This window comes from Corapipo altera, unplaced genomic scaffold (genome assembly GCF_003945725.1).
Source record: "Corapipo altera isolate COAL_440 unplaced genomic scaffold, ASM394572v1 23, whole genome shotgun sequence".
In the NCBI taxonomy this organism is placed as follows: Eukaryota; Metazoa; Chordata; class Aves; order Passeriformes; family Pipridae; genus Corapipo; species Corapipo altera.
This window is the reverse complement of record NW_020884878.1, coordinates 10,822,283-10,841,846: the sequence shown is the minus strand read 5'-3', so window position 1 is coordinate 10,841,846 and position 19,564 is coordinate 10,822,283. Positions and strand designations below refer to the sequence as shown.

The 19,564-nt window shown below is 38.7% G+C and overlaps 1 protein-coding gene across 12 annotated transcripts in view; it reads left to right on the top strand.

Annotated features, from left to right (window-relative positions):
- The window catches only part of UNC79 (unc-79 homolog, NALCN channel complex subunit), a 105,645-nt gene that overhangs the window by 12,001 nt on the left and 74,080 nt on the right, over window positions 1–19,564 (top strand). For 10 of the 12 annotated variants that reach the window (XM_027637905.1, XM_027637904.1, XM_027637893.1 and 7 more), the window contains 12 exons: window positions 1,369–1,539; window positions 4,454–4,546; window positions 5,807–5,862; window positions 6,500–6,629; window positions 8,156–8,220; window positions 10,030–10,118; window positions 11,278–11,318; window positions 12,564–12,592; window positions 13,577–13,806; window positions 14,142–14,313; window positions 15,667–15,897; window positions 18,770–18,960. In XM_027637905.1, coding sequence (XP_027493706.1) covers window positions 1,369–1,539; window positions 4,454–4,546; window positions 5,807–5,862; window positions 6,500–6,629; window positions 8,156–8,220; window positions 10,030–10,118; window positions 11,278–11,318; window positions 12,564–12,592; window positions 13,577–13,806; window positions 14,142–14,313; window positions 15,667–15,897; window positions 18,770–18,960 — 1,498 coding nt within the window. Of the gene's footprint in view, window positions 1–905; window positions 930–1,368; window positions 1,540–1,847; window positions 1,924–4,453; window positions 4,547–5,806; window positions 5,863–6,499; window positions 6,630–8,155; window positions 8,221–10,029; window positions 10,119–11,277; window positions 11,319–12,563; window positions 12,593–13,576; window positions 13,807–14,141; window positions 14,314–15,666; window positions 15,898–18,769; window positions 18,961–19,564 lie in introns of those variants that run through there. The other 2 variants (XM_027637901.1, XM_027637903.1) reach the window with 2 other exon arrangements.

Here is a 19,564-nt window from a genome sequence, read left to right as displayed (position 1 = left end):
TTTTTAAGAACATATTAGATAAATATCTGCCAGGAATAATTTGGTTGACTCATGCTTGGGGCAAGGGGAGGTCACTTACTATTTTTATGAATTTGTGTGTGGAGAATTACATTTTGCAATACAACTTGTTATTTATTTCTTCCTCAGCCTAGTATTTGACTAAAAGAAATATATATTTTTTTTTATCAGAACAATCAATGTTGTTTGGGTAAGTACAACTGCTGTGCTAGGCAATCCTGAGTTTCGGCCCAATCAGATTATAAAAGACTCTGTATTTAGCTGAGAAATATGAATTGCAAGAGAGAAGCACTCTCTAGCACTAGAGGTCTAGTCAGACCCTTGCACAGAAGACTTGCCAGAACCACTGAAATGGAGAGCCAGTTTTTAATCTTACTATGACCCGGGATGTTTACAGCTACAGATGTCTCTGTTACAGAGACAGTTTTACATTGCACTAATTTTACAGGTGAGACTGAAGGCCTGTATAATGTACTTAAGGCTGGGGAGTAAGTAACAAAAGGAGAAAGGCCTTCTGATGTATTTGGATCATCATACAGGTTGAAACTTGGGGTTCATCGAGTGCTGTAACCTTTGTCAGAGGGTTACAGGCACCAGCTTAATTCCTCATTTGGGAGAGAGTGTAAAGATTCCACATGATGGCACAGATACATAATAAATTGTCCCTTCCCTTTGGATCTTGAAATGTTGTGCAGTTATTAAGTATCCTTTCCAAAGACTTATACTATGATAATTAGAATAAGTATAGAAATTCTTGATAAATACTCTTTTTCTTTTAAGCCTTGGCCGTTTTTGACCTCAAAGGCTTCCCAGGAAATCAAGATCTGTAGTTTAATCATGTGTGGTTTGAAAAAATGCAGTGATGCTTCCTGTAGTCAATATGTGTGGGGTACTTTGCAGCACTCTTGATGGTAATTAAGATAAAACCCTTATTATAATATGACTGATAAAGACTAGAATGCTTTTTGCAAAAGCTGGCCTTTCAATACAACATGAATTTCAAATTCCGATTCTAGTAACATCTCTGCTTAAATACAAGCCATTGTATGTTAATCACTCTATGATTAAAGTCAGTATTGTTTTAAAACTATTATTTTATCGGTTGTAGTATTCATATTCCCTTCAGACTCTTCTGATTAGTGTTCAACAGCTGTTTCCCTCAACTTAAGAGGGGCTTAAAAATTATGAGTGAAGTCACTTGCCTATGGTGATTAGCTTCCCAAATTATTTTGAGATGAAAGCTTGAATTTAAATGTAATTTATTTTTATAGATTTGTAAACAAAAAAGTACATAGTCATAATTACTTTTTCATTGTAATGATTCTGTATTTTTTTCATTTTATTCAACAGATCTTGGGCAATCAATTTTTTACACTACTACATGCTTACTTCCTTTTCTCAGTGATGATATTTTGAGTACTTTACCCTATACAATGATTTCAACACTAGCTACCTTTCCTCCATTTCTGCACAAGGATATTATAGAGTATCTCAGCACCTCTTTTCTACCTATGGCTATATGTAAGTAGAACAAATAGTATTGTTTTGTCTTGGTGCATAATAGTATCAGACTGTAGGAGTCAAAGCTGGGTCTGTCATAATATTGTAATGGGACATCAATCTACTGTATATATGCAAAATAATTTCATGTGACTACTTTTCAAAGGGAAATAATTCCATAATTTGTATTTATTTGTTATGCTATGCTTTTGTGTGAATTCTTCCTTCATTTACGGGGTGAAGTTCACCTTATTTAAGAAATACCAGGTTTTCAGACTCGTAGAACTTCTGATGCCAACAGTGGGAGTTTTGAATACAGAATCAATGGGCAAACTGCTCCTGAAATTAATAGATGCAATAGCAACATGCGTAACTTTTGCATCTGGACTATATCTGGATGTACAAGTATGATTCTTCTCAATGTAATGATGTTTGTGATGAATTTCTGATTTTTCTTTGTCTTTTCTACACTTTCTTTCTTAAGTTCTGTACTAAATAGCTGTGCCTGTGTCTCCTATCCACAAGTGTTAAGATTGAATTTGATGGTGCCTGCTTTTTTTCCTCTTTCGTTTTTCTTCCCCTCCCTGATTACTTAATTACATAGTCCTTGGACAGTGTGGATCCTGAGGTGTGTTTTGGGCAGTCATCCATGTACCTGATAAAAAGCTTGATGGAATTTCAGTAGTAACAAGAAACGTAACCATATTCTGCAGATGGAAGCGTTAGGGTCAATATTAAGTCAGTTTTAACCAAAAGGCCTTTTACTGTGTGGGATCAAACACTGGAACAGTTTGCTAGAGTAGTTGCAGATTCTCCATCCTGGTACATGCTCAAAGCACAACTGGTCCTGAGTACCTGCTTTAGTTACTTTTCTTTGAGCAGAGGGGTCAGACAAGATGATCTCCAGGGGTCCCTTTTAACATGAACTGTTCTGTGAGTCTGTGAGAATGTCTCCTACTTACTCTGTATTCCAGACCTTTATGGAAAAACATGAAAAACTTTTGTATAGAGATCAACACTGACGTCATTTAAGCATGTAGAAGATGCTGAAGGAAGCATGGTGCAGTGTTGAGATTTAGATTTTATGTAAACTTATCACGTATGTTTTCTGACTCGACCAGTCAATGATCTTGGAAAAAATCCCTTACGTCTCCTGTACCTCAGTTTTCCCATATAAAATAGTAATTGTAATTAGACACCGTATTGAGGTTTTCTCTGTTACCTTTGACAGGTCTAATGACAGTATGCGATATAAGTCATATATATGTGCAATATAGCTCCTCTTTGGGTTAAGATCATAATGCTGCATTAAACAACTCTTTTTTCCATTAGTGCTATCTGTTAAAGAGCAGCTGGAGTTGGTGACTTATCCTGTCTGTCCTCAGATCTGTAGAACTATTCCTCAAAATAACTGGTTGAGCCAAATGCTTGGTTTACTTAAATAGATACTGTTCCCGAACTGCCCTTGACAGAGATTGCATTCGTGCATTTGCATTTGTCATGCTGCCTTTCTTCTCAAACAGTTTTGGTGAGATCTCTGTATGTAACCAGTCTGCTGCATTTTAAATTTGGCTTCTAGTAGTGTCCTACTTTTTTTGCTGATGGCCACATTTTAATTGCCCAGTTGGAGCCGCTGAGTATTTTTCAATTTAAATCCATACAAGTAGACCTTGCTGTAATAATTTGGGGGGCTCTTATTTGTGTGGATGAGATTCAAAAACAAATGAGTGAAGTGCAGAGAAGAGAGCCATAGTACTGCTGGATCATGTGGAGAACAGAGAGAAATTCTCCATTTTCCCTTCCCTTCTTTTTTTCTGGTTGAGTGCTCTTTTAATTGGTGTCCTGGTCTTTCCCCACTGAGAATTGTATGCTCCTTTACAAGGCGAGTGCAGAACCTCTCCTTCCTCTAGTGTTCAACTGTAATTTAAACTGAAAGGGAGGATTCAAGAGATTGTGTAAGCAGTTGGAGAGCCAGATGGGAGGGATGAAAACAGCTCACTGAGCTGGTAGCTACAGTTCTGTGCTTCTATCCCAAATGCTTGGTATTTGGGTCCTGGCAACCAGGCTTGGGAAAGTACTGTGAGGATGGAAAGATATATGCCACATCTCTGTGTAGGAGGTTGCCTTCAGAGCCGTATTGCCCTGTAATAGTTCAGCAAATAAACACCTACACTCTGCAGGGTTTTTCCAAGTATACCATTTAATAGTAGCCCACTTCATAGGAAACCAGAAGGAACTCCGGCCACTTTTTGGGTGAGGTCAAAATTACAATGTAGCTTAGCTACAGTGCTACTGTTTATCATTATCTTAGCACAGTTCACATAACGGTGGGGACTAATGTTTCTGGTATGTAGCTGTAACTTGAGCTCATACCCTGTGCTCCTGGAGAAGTGCTCTGCCATACACCTGCAGCTATCAGCAGCCCCAACCCTTTGTCAGGATGCCTCAACAGCAGGCTTTCCATTTTTTCTTGATTCTTTACCCTCCAGTTCCTTTTCACCCTTCCTACAATCCAAGGCTTAGGTGGACTTGGCTATATAAGTAATGTTATTTTGATCAATCTGTGGGTTCTGAAGGAGAGTGCCTGAGAAGATAACTGTCTGGTTAATGTAGCTCTGGGAATGAAATCTTACTGATCTGGAAAACCAGGTGTGCACTCTGTGAATCAATATCTAGTCATCTTTCTCTTTCACCAGAAAAGATGGAGTACAGAAAGTTTCTAGTTTTTTTAGGTTTTTTGTTTGTTTTGTTTTGGTTTTGTTTGTTTGTTTTAGGTTTTTTCTTTTTTTTTTCTTTCTCTTTTTCTTTATTTCTTTTGTTTTCTTTTCATGACATGGTACCTTAGGAATTTTATTTGCATGTATTGAAAACAGTTACATGCTATTGTCACCTATGACAGTAGAAAATTTATATATTTTTTGCCCTTTCTTTTAAGTGGGATCCTCAAAAAGAGAAGGTGTTCCAGCACATGTCAATCTGTCTGCATCATCAATGCTAATGATTGCAATGCAGTACACATCAAACCCAGGTATGTGTAAACATGAAACACGGTATCATTCTTTCTAAAACTATCAATCAGGAAGAATTGTCAAATGCAATCAGAAAAGTTTAGATGATGGGAAAAATCTGTGTCATTATCCAGCACAGGATGAACAGTAATTGATTTTAGTCAAAACTGGAATTTCTGAACATTGTGCTGGAAGTAATCATTATGTGGATAAGAGATCTCATTGTGATGAAGAAATAGGATTTTGCTCAGGATTGGAGATTCTGGTCTACTCTTGTTTGACATCAGAAAATAATGTTAATATATATGACATCAGTATTGGAGAGAAATACCACTTACCTTGACTATAGGAACTCATAGTAACAGTTTGTCTTATACTGTGATTCATCTACCATCAAGTTCACAACTGGTACTATCTGTTAAAGAAAACAGGTAATGCTGGCTGCAGGCTCAATGGAACAATAATGAATTTAAGTGTAATCATGAGTATCTAAACACAAGTCCAAGGCCATTCTCTCTCACGGTGACACAGTCCCAGTTAAATCAGTGGGATCACATAAACAAATTGAAACAAAAATTTAACCCGAAGGAGCTGTTACATTACATGATAGTTAACTATCTCCTGTTTTATATAGATGGGTTGATGGTGTGTATGTGAGGTGTCACATCATGACATGTACTTCACACAGGTAAATAAAAGCAGCACACCATTCTTAAAAACTACTTTCAGAAGTCAGTTTTTTTCATGAAATGTTCTATTTTTGTTTGTAAATTCCGTGTTCAAACCATCTGAGAAAAACGTTGCCCTGTGGTTTTTGGGAAATCAAACATGTAAAGTAGTTCATTTGTTTGTTTGGTGCAGAGTGGCTCCTGTAGCCTTTGGTATTCGTGGGAATAATGTATTGTTACATGTGACTCCCATTGTTGCCTCAAGATGAATGCAAAGACACCCATTTACATTGTGGCAGAGGGATAAAATTTAAATGAATCATCTGGTATTCTTCAACTAGATGTGTTTAAAAAAGATCTCCATTGCTGTACAAAAAGCTGTACACTCATGATAATCACCTTACTGCATTCCTTAACAGAAACAAGTTACCAATATTAAATTTCTAATATTTTATGATGACTCTCAGGGCAATGATTCTTTAGCACTTTAAAATAAAAAATAATTGGATAGAGTTTTGGATGGACAAAGCAAAGCCAATCAGCTAATGAAATAATTTCTGTAACCTGAGTTTCCATTTCCATATTAAGACTATACTGTCTCTTTTCTCTCAGTGTATCACTGCCAATTGTTGGAATGTCTCATGAAATATAAGCAAGAAGTATGGAAAGTAAGTTTATGATCATATATACTTTGTGGAAATGACTGCATTTGGGTAGCCATGAAAACCAGATGGCTTGAAAATTGAACTGACTGTATGCGAAGAAATTATAAATGATCTTTATATCCAGTCATCCCTCTGGATTATGGAGAGGAAGGTCCCTCTAATTTCTAGTTACTGTCTAGAGACAATTCCATGTTTTGTGGAACAGAGCTCTGTTTCCTAAATACCATGTGGTCGTGGCTCCAATTAGCACAAATTTTAGTAACTAGCAGTCTTCTCAGTTCACGTGGGACTGGATTTTTAAGAGAAGTATTTGTGAGTATTGTCATCATCTGAATCTGCTCTGGATTCAGTTCTTTATCTATATAGCACCTCTTTGCTCCATGGCTATATAGGGGGTTATATAGCCTATATTTTGCTATAGTTAGTACACTGCAGGGTGGGTGGTAGCTGTTGCATGCTCTGATCAAAGTCAGAAGAGCTGAAGTTAGTCATCTAATCTGTCTGTAAGAGCTGCAAAGGAAGTTTGGTAGGGCATGAAATGTATTAATTTTGTGTGTTCAGATGTCTTTGAAAACAAGGACTATTTTGAATTGTGGTTTGTTACCTTGCAAAAATAAACTTTGTACATGTCTTTCCTTAGGATTTGCTATATGTGATAGCCTATGGACCATCTCAAGTTAAACCTCCAGCAGTACAAATGTTATTTCACTATTGGCCCAATTTAAAACCCCCTGGGGCAATCAGTGAGTACAGAGGACTGCAGTACACAGGTCAGTGCAGGTGGTTTTGTATAGGCCAAAAGAAATAAATGATCAGAAGTATGTTAAAGTCACATATTTACAGTTCTATGATGTATTTTGAATTTTTTTGTTTGATAAGTTGTACTTTCATAAGTATTGAATATCTGTTTATCTGCATTTTCAAAAGATGTTATGAAAAATAAAAACTCAGATCGTGGCTAGTAAATACGTTGTCTTATTCCCAGTATTAACTAAACCAGAACAGGAGAAGGAATAGGAAATACTCTGTTTGTTCCAAGTGGTCTGTGAAGCTGCTGCCTTGGCCTTACAATGGTTCTGGTTTATGTTCCTTTCAATTATTGCTTTGTTTGCTTTTGTTCTGCCAGCTGCTAACACTGCTGCTGTTGCTAAGAGTCCTTATCTGGCTGTTACTGTCAAAAAAAGTCAGGTGATGTCAGGTGCAGTCAGTATAATGGATATGTTCTCAAGGTTGATTATAGGATGAAAATGAGAGACAAACTCAGCAATGCAGCTGGAGCTGAGTAGGTGGATGGTACAAAGTCTACTGTCTACCAAACTCCCAGTGGTACTGATGGGACAGTGCTACTACAGGGAAGACTGTCCACTCATGACTTGCTTTTGCCTGCGTGTCTGTCTCAACCTCTGTAATATGGCATATGTTTTTTTCACTTTTAAAATTTCTGGACCAAAATGTGTCATTTTAAATTATAAAAATGAAGGGTTGGAAGAAACCTTAGAAGACCCCCTAGACCAACTCAAGTGCATCCTGAATGTTCCTGATAGAAGTTTGTCTGATCTGTTCTAAAGCTTTCCATTGAAGGGTTGATAGGTTTTCGTGACTTTTTTTAAAAAAAATCTTCATGTACTGCTCTGCATCACTTCTATGCAAGCAGGTGTGTAAACTAAGCATGATATTCCATCTGAACTGTTACTAACACTGGATAGACTGGATTTTTTTTAATATGTATAAGTTTTTCGTTAATATATCCCAGAATGGGATGAGTATTATCTGCAGTTGCATAGCATTTTGACGTGGGGGCAACCTGTAGAGAGCATCCAAATGTTGCCACTTGAGCATTCCTTTGTTATTTACTTCTTGTTGTTACAAAACTAAGGCTCCTTCTGTCACTGGACTAGTTTTCCTTTGTTATAGTTGTGTTTTTGTTTTGCCTGGGATGTTACTGAATTTACTCAGCTACTCCTACCATCCTGCTCCTGGAGTGGAAGGATATTTAATTAATCAAGGTGTCAGTGAGATGAAGAAGGGTCTGCAACAGGAATCTCCATGTCTTACTTTTTCCATTTCTTCGCTGAGTCCATGGTTCATTTCATTGTATCATAAGTAAGTCAGTAGGCATGTATGTTCAAGTTGTTTATTGTAATTATTAAGCCTCCTGAGGAATGGCTATTTGTGTAGTACTCATGTTGTATAGTACTTACTACAAGAGGATCTTGTTCTCAATTGATATCACTAGACACAAAGAATATAAATATCTCTTCTCCATTTATTAATCAGCTGTGTTTTGGTTTTGCAGCCTGGAATCCTATTCATTGCCAGCACATTGAATGCCATAATGCAATTAACAAACCAGCTGTGAAGGTACTGCTGTTATTTCAGGGGTCAAACCCAACTATCTGGGGGATGGGAGGTTGCACTTTTACCCCAGCCATATGCTGTGGTTTTGTGCAGGTGACCAAGAGCAGGAGCTAAGGGAACAGCAAAGCCTGTTGAGACCACGGGTGTCAGACCTTTGTGAATATGTTCTTTGACTGCTTAAAGCAAGATGAGATATTCACTGCAACTACCATGGGCCAGATCTTGAAATTAAACATGGGGATGGTTGTAGAACACTTTATAAAATTCTAAACTGGCTCCTGGCTAATCCCTGTAAATATTTTCCTGAACATGTATATGTGTATAAATACGTGCACAAATATTACTGTATACAGGAAACATTATTTCAATTGCATAAGTACATGTTCACCTTGGTATCTTGGCTGAGGTCATACAATGCACCTACTCTGATTGTGATCCTTTGCTTGAAATGTGTCCTAAAGCAAATGGCAAAAAAGCTTTACTTACCTCTTCTGCAGCCCTGTTGAAGGAGGTAAATTGTATCTTCACACACAGAGTAAAAATGCAAAAACGTTTGACACAATTTGATGGCAGCGGCAAGAATACATCCCGAGTCCAGAGCATATTACAGTTAGGTGTACTAATTAATTGATTTGTATCTAGTTAAATATGTAGACACAACCAATTTTTCTAGCATCAATTCATATACTAACATAATTTCTTTAGTCAAACAGTTCTTCAGTGAGCCTTTTCTGCAGGTTCTGTTACTGACAGGGCATAATGGTGGTACCTATCTCAAAAGTCCTGGAAGAGACCACCTTCCTGTCTATTCCAATCATTCTCAATGATCCCTCATTTATAGGAAAAATGCTGAAAGGTGTTGCTTCATGTTGAAGTGATCGCTAGATTCAGACTAATAACTCAATAAAGCAAGATGTCAAAAAAGTACAGTTCCAAGCTTTGCAGATGAAATACTTGAATATTTTTGAACGATCTCTTATCTTCATTTTGACAGAACCAGTCTTGATCAGTCGCCACTCAGAAAAATGCAGCCTGTTTTGTCTTGTAGAGATGAATGTAAATTTGGTTAACAAAAATGAGAAACATTCAAGGACACATTTGTCTTTGTAAATTAGGTCTTGCACTTGAATGGATTAAGAAACATTTTGATTAAAGTGGTTAAGATATTGTGTATGCATACTACTGTTCAATGTTTCCTTAGTAGTACAGAACACTTTGACAAATATGTATGTAACTGGCTATTAACTGTAACTGTTTTCTGTAACTGACTAATGTGAAAGAATAAAAGCTAATGCAAGACAAAGTCTGGACCTATGTTACCAAGGGAACTGTGAGTCTTTGTTCTGTCACTGCAGTTGTGCTGTGTGTTAACAACTGTGATGACTGAAAATTAGATTTTGCTGGAAGAGGTGTTACTGAGAGAGAAAAATCTAGACTTTTACATTACCTTCTCCTAAACAATGGAACCTCTAAGTGACTATGTCTTTGGGTGGAAAAAAATAAATTAGAAGTCTATAGTGAATATGCAATGTGAATATGTAACACAATGTACCTGTCTTTCAGACAGTGATAATACTGATACTGAAGGATGTCCTATTTCTTATAGGCTCTTATTTTTCACGTATATCCTTCTCTTTTTTAGAAATAATTTGAGATCTTGTGTGCCACATCCTGAGTACCCTCTTTCAGAAAGTTGCTGTCAACACATATCAGAGCTGTGTTACATTGTATGTCCTAGCATTAATGTGTTGAACTTTTTCAGTGGGTTTCAGTGAACAGGTGTCTTAATTCTTTTCCTTCTCTGTTTTTCAGATGTGCATTGACCCATCCTTGTCTGTGGCTTTGGGTGATAAGCCACCTCCCCTATATCTCTGTGAAGAATGCAGCCAGAGAATTGCAGGGTAGGTAAGCTAAGAGCTGTAAAGTGATCAAATATCATCAGACTCCAGAGTTCAGAACTCTGGAGTTTTGCCTAATTTTCTTATGATTAGCATATACTTTATATAGATAAACCTGATGAAATATATGGAGCATGCTGCCATTTGTTATGAATAAGGATTGCAGAAATTTGTCTCGCATGATCAGCATTTGCACCTAGCTTAAACAGAAGGGAATTTTGAAGTTGAGATCTCTGAATGGATACTGTGGGATGCATTGACTATAACAGGGGAACCTCATTATTGTACAAGCTTCTGCTTATGAAATGTCTTTTGTCCTCATCCATTAGTTGCCATTAAAAGCAAAACGTTACAGTGAAGGCTCTTTCACAGAGACTTCATTGGTTTTCTGTAGCATGTATTTGGGGTTATTCTCTAAGGTATACTGTGAGGCAGCAGAGATCAAAGAAATTGATCCAGGATTGGCTGGTACTTGAAAGAAATATGGCCTGAGATGAATTAACCTCACTTGGGTTTTTGGTTTGATTTTTCTTTTTTTCCTTTAAATTGCTAATATGGTTTGCATTAGTTTATAAAATCTACTAATACTTACAGGGAATGCAAATCATTAGTTGAAATGGGCAAGATTACAGGTGATTCAGAACCTACATGAGTGTTTTTCTCCCCAGTTTAAGACGACTTTATATCACACCAGCTGTGGGAAAAGCAATTACATCTCACCTTAGGTTTTAAGGCATCATTGATTTAAAGCTGCAGGAAAAAGTAGCTGGATTCTGTAGAAGCATAGCTTCTATGGACACTCACAGAAAATAGTACTGGTAGTTTGGTTTTTTCCTATGTTCATCTGTTATTCTTCACTATCATTTCTTAACTGTCAGGCTTTCAGAGCACACACTATTTTAATTTGATAAATTTATGCCTCAAAAGTAATTTTGGAAAGCCTTGAACATGGTGACCAACATCAGCAAAGTGGTAATTTAATAAGACAGGCACAACAAAGAGACGTAATGTAAAGCAGCCTGCAGTTTATAGAACTACATTTGAAAAAAGTAGCTTCAGAATAACGTCAGTGCTACCACATTATCTCAGTTTCCTCTGTGCAAAAAATAAATGCATAGATAAACAAAAAATGGAAAGCTAATTATATCTATAATATTTATAGGGATCACAGTGAGTGGTTGATTGATGTTCTTCTGCCACAAGGTAAGAGGTATTTTAAGGGTAGGTACAAACTAGTCATAATTGTACAAACCTATGGTTCTGATATTTCTGCATACTGTATTACTTGCAATGCTGCATTCTGTTCAAAAGAGGGTTTTTTTAGAATTTTAAAGTAGTTTGTACTTAATGCTGCTGAATGACCTTGAAGTACTATGAAAAATTGACTAATCCTCTATCTGAAAATTGATACAACTCTTTATGTGTGAGGAAACAGAGACAACTGACAATTTTGAAATCTTGAAGTATTCACAGTTGGGACCAAGTTCTTAAAAAGTATTTGTGTCCCACACCAGTGTCCAAACAGGGGAGCTGGTTCTTCCAGTAACCTGGGTCTGATTCGAAAGCTCTTAAAGCTTGCGAAAATCTGTAATATGAGCCTGCAAAGGATATTGGAAAAAAACATAAAAATATAAAACATAAAAAACATAAAATATTTTTCCATGATCCAGTCATTGATCCGATCATTGTCCTTTGGCCAGTGATATTTTATTATCTACTAGAATGCAGACAAAGCTTGTTGACAGACTAATCAGCATGTTATCTAAAATAACCCTTTCAGGGACACAAGGAAGACACCACCTCTCTCTTTGCTCTGCAAACTGAAAATTCGTAAGCAGTTGAGATTTTTTTGCTGTCTGCTTTTAGTTGAAATGTTACCCAGATTAAGAATGTTTTATTTACTTAAGGGAAGTACTTCCTTTTAATCAGCCACTTAAATTTACTGAATCATATGTTGCCAGGACAACAGATGGAATAGCTACTGCTTACAGGTTCAATCTGCAAACATTTCACATGAAATTATAGGCCACAGACGTAGTAGCTACTTCATCCATATTCACTACTCTTTTATCCCATTAACTTTCACAAGCAGTGTAGGCACATCTAAGCTATGTTACTTACAGCATGCCACAGTAGTGTGCCTACGAGGTGTACTTCTACAAGTCTGTCCAGGAGGCAGAAGCATAGGCAGAAGGTGGATGGGTAGGAGAGCACACCACACTTAATGCACAAATGCTGTTATTGCATTTCAATGTGGAAATAGCCATAGGCTTAAGTATAGTGTCCTACCTTATGCTGTCCAACTGGCTTAGAGGTTTTGACAGTATCTGGAAACCCAAGTTTAGCCTTAGAGATTTCCTTGCAGGAAGTCCTTTTTCCCATGGCTGCCATAATAAAACAGAAAGATCGTCATTTTGTGTTCATGTTTTGTATGCCTTCCCCTTACAGCTGAAATTTCTGCTATATGTCAGAAGAAGGTAAGATTCAGCCATTCGTGTGATGAGGCATGATTTGATGTTGTGTGTAGTGTCATTCCATTACTATGTAGTGTGCACTTCTTTGTATCATTCCAAAATTTCACAATTTATCCATGAATGCATTTGTTGATGGATGAGAATGATTCAGCAGCAAGGTTTCTTTTTGTTAAAACTGACAGTGTTTGATTTGAGTTGTAGATTTTAGTTGAAGTGTCAATTAGTAAAGCAATTCAATTATGCAATTGAGCTCATTTTGTATTCTATAACTCTGCCTATGAAGAGGGTAGAGGAAGAGGTGGATTAATCCTAAATTGGACAAAAATCGTACTCTACAATGTATATTTTTAAAAGTCTTCAGTGCTTGGCTCTGAAAAGATTGCTGACAAAAAGAATCTGCTTGCAATACATACTAGCTAGTGTGTTTTAATAACACTTTAACAGCCAGGGATACAGTGCATAGCATATTCTAGTTCTCATATGGTAATGAAAGCTTTTATGTTGGGCTGGATTACTAGGTGGCAAAAATAAAGATAGCACCTATTTCAGAGCCTTGGTCAGTTACCTGTGATAAGGTAGATCCTTACATAGCATAAACTGTGTCATGGTGGCACCATTTTTTTGCAATCCTAAGGATCTGCCTGTTGCTACTTGTAATTTAAAAAGACATTCTGAAGCATAAGAGAATGAGCGTAAATTTTAGAGATTGCTCCAAACCAGAAGGTTGAGGCTGATGACTTAAATGTCAATTTGGTCTGCTCCAAAGGAAGAGCAACTGTGACATTTAGGTTCAGGCTCGACACTTGATCCTGAGTTTATCTTTCTGGAAGGTCAGTGATACTTGACTTTAGGAGTTTGCACACAGTAGTGCTTATATTTAATGATTTTGGAAATTACCAACACTTGAGCCAGTTCCCAAGTTTTCACGCCTATTTTCATTCCATTTCCTGATACCTGTGGCCTGATAAAATCTTTTCTGTTTTTCAGAACTGTAGTTCACACGTCAGAAGAGCTGTTGTCACGTGCTTCTCAGCGGGCTGCTGTGGCCGCCATGGCAACAGGCCAGTGCGCTACTGCAAGAGATGCCACTCGAATCACCACAGCAGCGAAGTTGGGGCAGCTGCAGAAACCCACCTGTATCAGACCTCACCCCCTCCTATCAACACCCGGGAGTGTGGGGCAGAGGAACTCGTGTGTACTGTGGAAGCTGTGATCAGGTAATATGGCAGCTTAGGAGGCATCAGTATGTAAAGCAGGATCAGGCTTTCCTGTAAATATTACCTGCAGGTCTTGTGCAAGTGGATTTTAGATTCACCTGGGTGAGTTCGGAGCACGGACACTGAACTCCAGCTGCCTTATCAGACAACAGATCAGCTGTGAGTGTTGTCCTGACCAGGAAGTCAGCCTTGAGTCCTAGAATTTGATGTTATTTTATTACTGTTCTCAGGAAAATGATGACATCTAATGCCTTAACCTGTAGTTATTCTTGGTTACTCTTACCTGTATCCAGTGCAGGAAAGTTGCATTCACTGACCACAAGCTTGTTTTATAGCTTGCTGAAGGAAGCAGAGTTTCATGCTGAGCAGAGGGAGCATGAACTCAACCGCAGGAGACAGATGGGCCTCTCCTCTTCCCATCACTCCCTGGACAACACAGACTTTGATAATAAAGATGATGACAAGCATGACCAACGCCTCCTGAGCCAGTTTGGAATATGGTTCTTGGTGAGAAATTCATGCTTTCTTCTCACTCTTCATGGTTCAGTCTACTTTCTGAAGCCTCAGTTTTAGCTAATATTTTTTCCCCACTTCTTTGGAAAGTTGGAGACTTTTCTGATTTGTAAGCAAAAAGTTGTTCTTTGAAGCTGTCAGACTAGGAGATTTCATAACTAGTTTGGGTGGAGCTTGTGACTGCCTCTGACTACTACGTAGAGTGTAGAACAGAATTGTTCAGTCTAGGTTCTTAATTGACTTTCTATGCGCCATCAGCTTCTGCTCACAAGTACCCCTTGCTGAGTGTCATTATTTTAACTTCAAAAGGCAATCCCCTAAGAATCTATTTTTCACCTTCCAGCTTTCAGCATCACTCTCTGGAAGCACAGCTTTCTCTCTTACCTCCAAAAGGCTGGAGGAGTCTTAATGGGCTGCTCTTCCTTCCTGCGTTTTGCTTGGTCTGTCTGGATCAGCCAGTGTATTCCAGCTGATTTACCTGGTGTGGCTTGACAGAATGAAGCTGTGCTGGTTCTACCACTCACAATAGTTAGCAGAGATTATTCCAAAATATCAGGACTGCTGCTGGCCAGTTCATGAGCAGGCCAGGCTGCAACCTGATAGATCCTCAGAAATTGCATTCTGCAATTCCCCTTCAGGAGAATTCTCCCTCTCAGGCTGTTTCCAATTCCCTTTGAGTTCTCAGGCTCTCTCCTCAGTCACCCAGTGACAGGTGGGGAATAGCAGGACCCTCATCTGTCATCTAAACAGAGATAGGATCTCTGGATGGCCAGGTGCCAGGTGTGGAATTCCGTAGCCCTTAAAGACTTTGGAGCAGGGGAGAATAATGTTGATTATTATGTGGGGATTTCTGAGGACCTAAAACTCACTCCAAGTGAGGACAAAAAATCAAAATTGGAATCTTTTTGCAAAGTAAAGATCACTTATTGTATTAAGTAGACATCTTCTTTCAGAATTTTTGAAGTTCTTGATTTGACTTTTTATCTTGTATGTTTTATATACGTGTGCGTATGTATATCTCATATTTTACCAGGTATTACATTACCTTCTGAAATGAAAAGTCATTTTAAAGTTCAAACCAAAACATTTCAGTTTGTCAAAGCATTCTATATTGATATTTTTCAGTGTTGAAAGTAAATAAAAAAATTCAGTGCTTGGCTTTTTTTTATTTTCTGGTTTGGAAATGTTTTGTCAATTGTCCTGTGCCAACCTCTGCTTAAAACTGATCATCTTATTTGTCTTCTAGATATATCCTTGTAAATCTGAGAATATGCAAAATATAGTTGATAAATAATTTGTCACCTTTAATTCTAGAAATGAAAGTTGATTTGTGTTTCTCTCTTCCAGGTGAGCCTTTGCACTCCCAGTGAGAATACACCCACAGAGAGTTTAGCAAGGCTGGTTAGCATGGTATTCCAATGGTTTCACTCTACAGCTTACATGATGGATGATGAAGTTGGTAGCTTGGTTGAAAAGCTCAAACCTCAGTTTGTTACTAAGTGGTTGAAGACTGTTTGTGATGTCCGTTTTGATGTCATGGTTATGTGCCTCCTTCCTAAACCAATGGAGTTTGCCAGGGTAAGAATGATTTATCTGAAGGTTCCTTTATTTGCTGCAGATATTAAGGTCTTAAGTAAAAAGATCTTTTTTTTCCTAGTCTGTCAAGGCAAAGAAATCTCAATGGTAGAGGGAACAGTGAAGTTCAGGAATTTTTGCTCTTCATAGCATTTTTAGTTTTACTATATTAGAAAGTGAGCATTATTTACACTAATACGAAGACAGGTTGGAAGAATGTAGTAAGTATTGAAAAAATACTGCATGTTTTTGATAGCTGCATGTTTTCATTATGCTGCTGAAGTACCCAAACTTGTCTTTAGTAAAAGGTATCGTTTGCCTACTCACAAATATAAGCCTGTCCTTTCATAATGTTTCTCTGTTCTTTGCATACCTCATCTCTGAAGCTGTGAATTCAGGTTTGTGAAATCACACAGTTGTAACCAAAGGGAATTCTGGGCATACTGATGCCCTGTAGCTTCAGAGACCTGATTTAAGTGACTGAGTTGAAGACCAGTCTGACATGGTTTGCCTTGTTGCTGGTGAAGAGAAAGAGATTTACCTGGAAGGCCATCCAGGGTGCCTAAGTGCAACCACTGGTAGGATCTCTTCCAGAAAGAGTGTCATTCTTTCTGTCGTAGAATCATAGAATCAACTGGGTTGGAAAAGACCTCCGAGATCATCAAGTGCAACCCTTGATCCAACACTGCCGTGGTTATCAGACCATGGCACTAAGTGCCACATCCAGTCTCATCTTAAAAACCTCCAGGGATGGTGAATCCACCATCTCCCTGGGCAGCCCATTCCAATGTCTGATTACTCTTTCTATAAAAAATTTCTTCCTAATGTCCAACATAAATCTCCCCTGGCACAGCTTAAGATCATGCCCTCTTGTCCTGCTGCTGGTTGCCTGGGAGAAGAGACTGATGCCCACCTGGCTACAACCTCCTTTCAGGGAGTTGTAGAGAGTGATGAGGTCTCCCCTGACCTTCCTCTTCTCCAGGCTGAACAACCCCAGCTCCCTCAGCCCCTCCTCACAGGACTTGTGCTCAAGTCCCTTCACCAGCTTTGTTGCTCTTCTCTAGACCTGCTCCAGCACCCCAACATCCTTCCTGAACTGAGGGGCCCAGAACTGGACACAGTACTCCAGTTGCAGCCTCACCAACGCTGAGTACAGTACCTTCCCTGGTCCTGCTGACCACATTGTTCCTTGGCCACCTGGGCACACTGCTGGCTCATGTTCAGCTTCCTGTCAATACAAATTCCCATGTCCCTTTCTGCCTGGCTGCTCTCCAGCCACTCTGTGACCCCCCTGTAGCGCTGCATGGGGTTGTTGTGACTAAAGTGGAGGACCTGACACTTGGCCTTATTGAACCTCATCCCATTGGAATCAGACCATCTCTCCAGGTTGTCCAGATCCCTCTGCAGAGCCCTCCTGGTTTCCAGCAGATCAACACTCCTCCCCAACTGGGTATCATCTGCAAATTTGCTGATGGTGGACTCAATCCCCTCATCCAGATCATCAATAAAGATATTAAATAGAACTGGGCTCAACACTGATCCCTGGAGGACACCACTAGTGACCGGCTGCCAACTGGATGCAGCCCCTTTCTCCACCACTCTCTGGGCCTCGTCCGCCACCCAGTTCCTGACCCAGAACAGAGTGCCCCTGTCCAAGCCATGGGCTGCTCCATAATTAGGATGATCTGTCCATTAATTATGAAGCAGAAATCACCACTTAAGCATGCTTTTCCAAGACATTCATTTTGTGACCTCTCATGTAAAATGTTCAGAAGACATGTTGGGTTTGTTTCCCAAAAATAAGTTTTGTTTCCTAAAATTAAGGCTATGCTAGAAAGGGCTGTTGGGACTTGATGTGATGTATCACATCATCAGGCATGAGCATCTGTGCATTTTTCATGACCTAACTAATGGGATTTGCTGTAGACAGACCAGCGTACGAGTGCAGACCAGCATGTATATGTGTCTTACTGTGAACCATTGCTCGGAAGATACATAGGACTGTGGGAGGATTGGAGGGCAGCTGAGGGAATTTGAGAGATGGATGGATACTTTGACTGTTAGAAACTGAAAAAAGAGATCAGAGTTTTGAGGCTAGGGGGTAGAGGAAGGACTGAACCTCATTCTGTAATCTCTTATGTATTTTTTTCTTGGATCCAGCCCCTCTTTTGAATTTTGTTACCCCCAAAGACTAGACTGACAACTTGCCAGATTTGCAGGGCTTCATTAGAACATGTAGACAAATAGCCATGAAATTAGCTGTGATGAAGAAGAAAAAGTAGTTTGTTGGCCGAGATTACCAGTAGTTTCTGCCAGAACAGCAGGCATCTCAAGAACCATTAGTCAGGAACAGCAGATGTGAGCTGAGGTCAGTTAGAATAATTAATCTCTGTACACCAATTACGTACGTGCTTAGAAGTACACTTTTTTGGCTTACATCACTAAGAACCTTTCCTCAATAAAACCCTAAACAAACATCTATGAAAGAACACCTGGTACAGACCATGTTTCTCAAAATAAACATCCAGCACTGTAACAATTTATGGAGAGCAAATACTTTATGGTGCAGTTTAATGAAATAAATGTGTCCCTTTTTGAGAACTGTAAACAGTAGTACACTGTAAACAGTAATATAATGGCCTGGAAGTGAGTGAACTTCTAAGACTTTGACAGTGCTTTTGGGTACTGTGAGTCAAATAGGAGAGGAAAAAGCAATGCAACCCCCGTGGCCGAATTCTAAATTCTGCCTTGCAGGTACTAATGATCACCCCCTACAGTTTCCTGGCTGCAACACACTGAACAAATTTATGATGCTTGGCAATTTACGGGGACTAGAAATGTTGTTCATCATTGTAATGCTTGGAAATACCCACAGGTTGGCGGATACTGGGACAAATCGTGTAGTGCTGTAACCCAGTTAAAAGAAGGGCTAAATCGAATCCTTTGCTTGATTCCATATAATGTGATAAACCAGTCAGTGTGGGAATGTATCATGCCAGAATGGTTGGAAGCTATAAGGACAGAAGTGCCTGACAATCAACTGAAAGAGTTTCGGGAAGTACTGAGGTATGTAGACATAAGTTGGAATCATTCTGTTGTTGCTATGTTGATTCTTGAGCGTTGTAGCACAAGACGGTGACAAGGAATAAAAATGCTTATATGTGCAACAGACAGTAGTGAGCGAATGCTTCTGATTTGTTTTTGTGACATATTTAGACTAAAGCACTTAAGCTTTGGGAAAAGTCTTTTATTGCTTCTGATATCCTCATATCTGTATCAAGAACCAAGTACATGGATGCTTCTTCGCTGTGAGCAAGTCACATTTTTAGTGACTTCCTGCAACATGTTGGAAGGACCATCTTTCTCCTTCTGTCAAGTTGATGAGAAATGGTGGGGATTAGTAGAGCTGTCAGTGATATATTTATTTAGCTAATATCTTCCCCTATTGAGCTAAGAAAACACCAGAATAAGAATGGTGGCTGAGTCATAATTTCATGCCTTTAACAGTAAAACTTCACATTGCCTTTTAATTGATGAAAAGGCTCTGAAACTGACTGTAAGTTCATATCTCTAGGTATTGCTGTAAACTTTTTTTTAGTGCAAGCATGGAATAGTGGACTACTGGTGTGATAAGAAATTTTCCAATTTTTACATTGAATGTTGGAGGAGA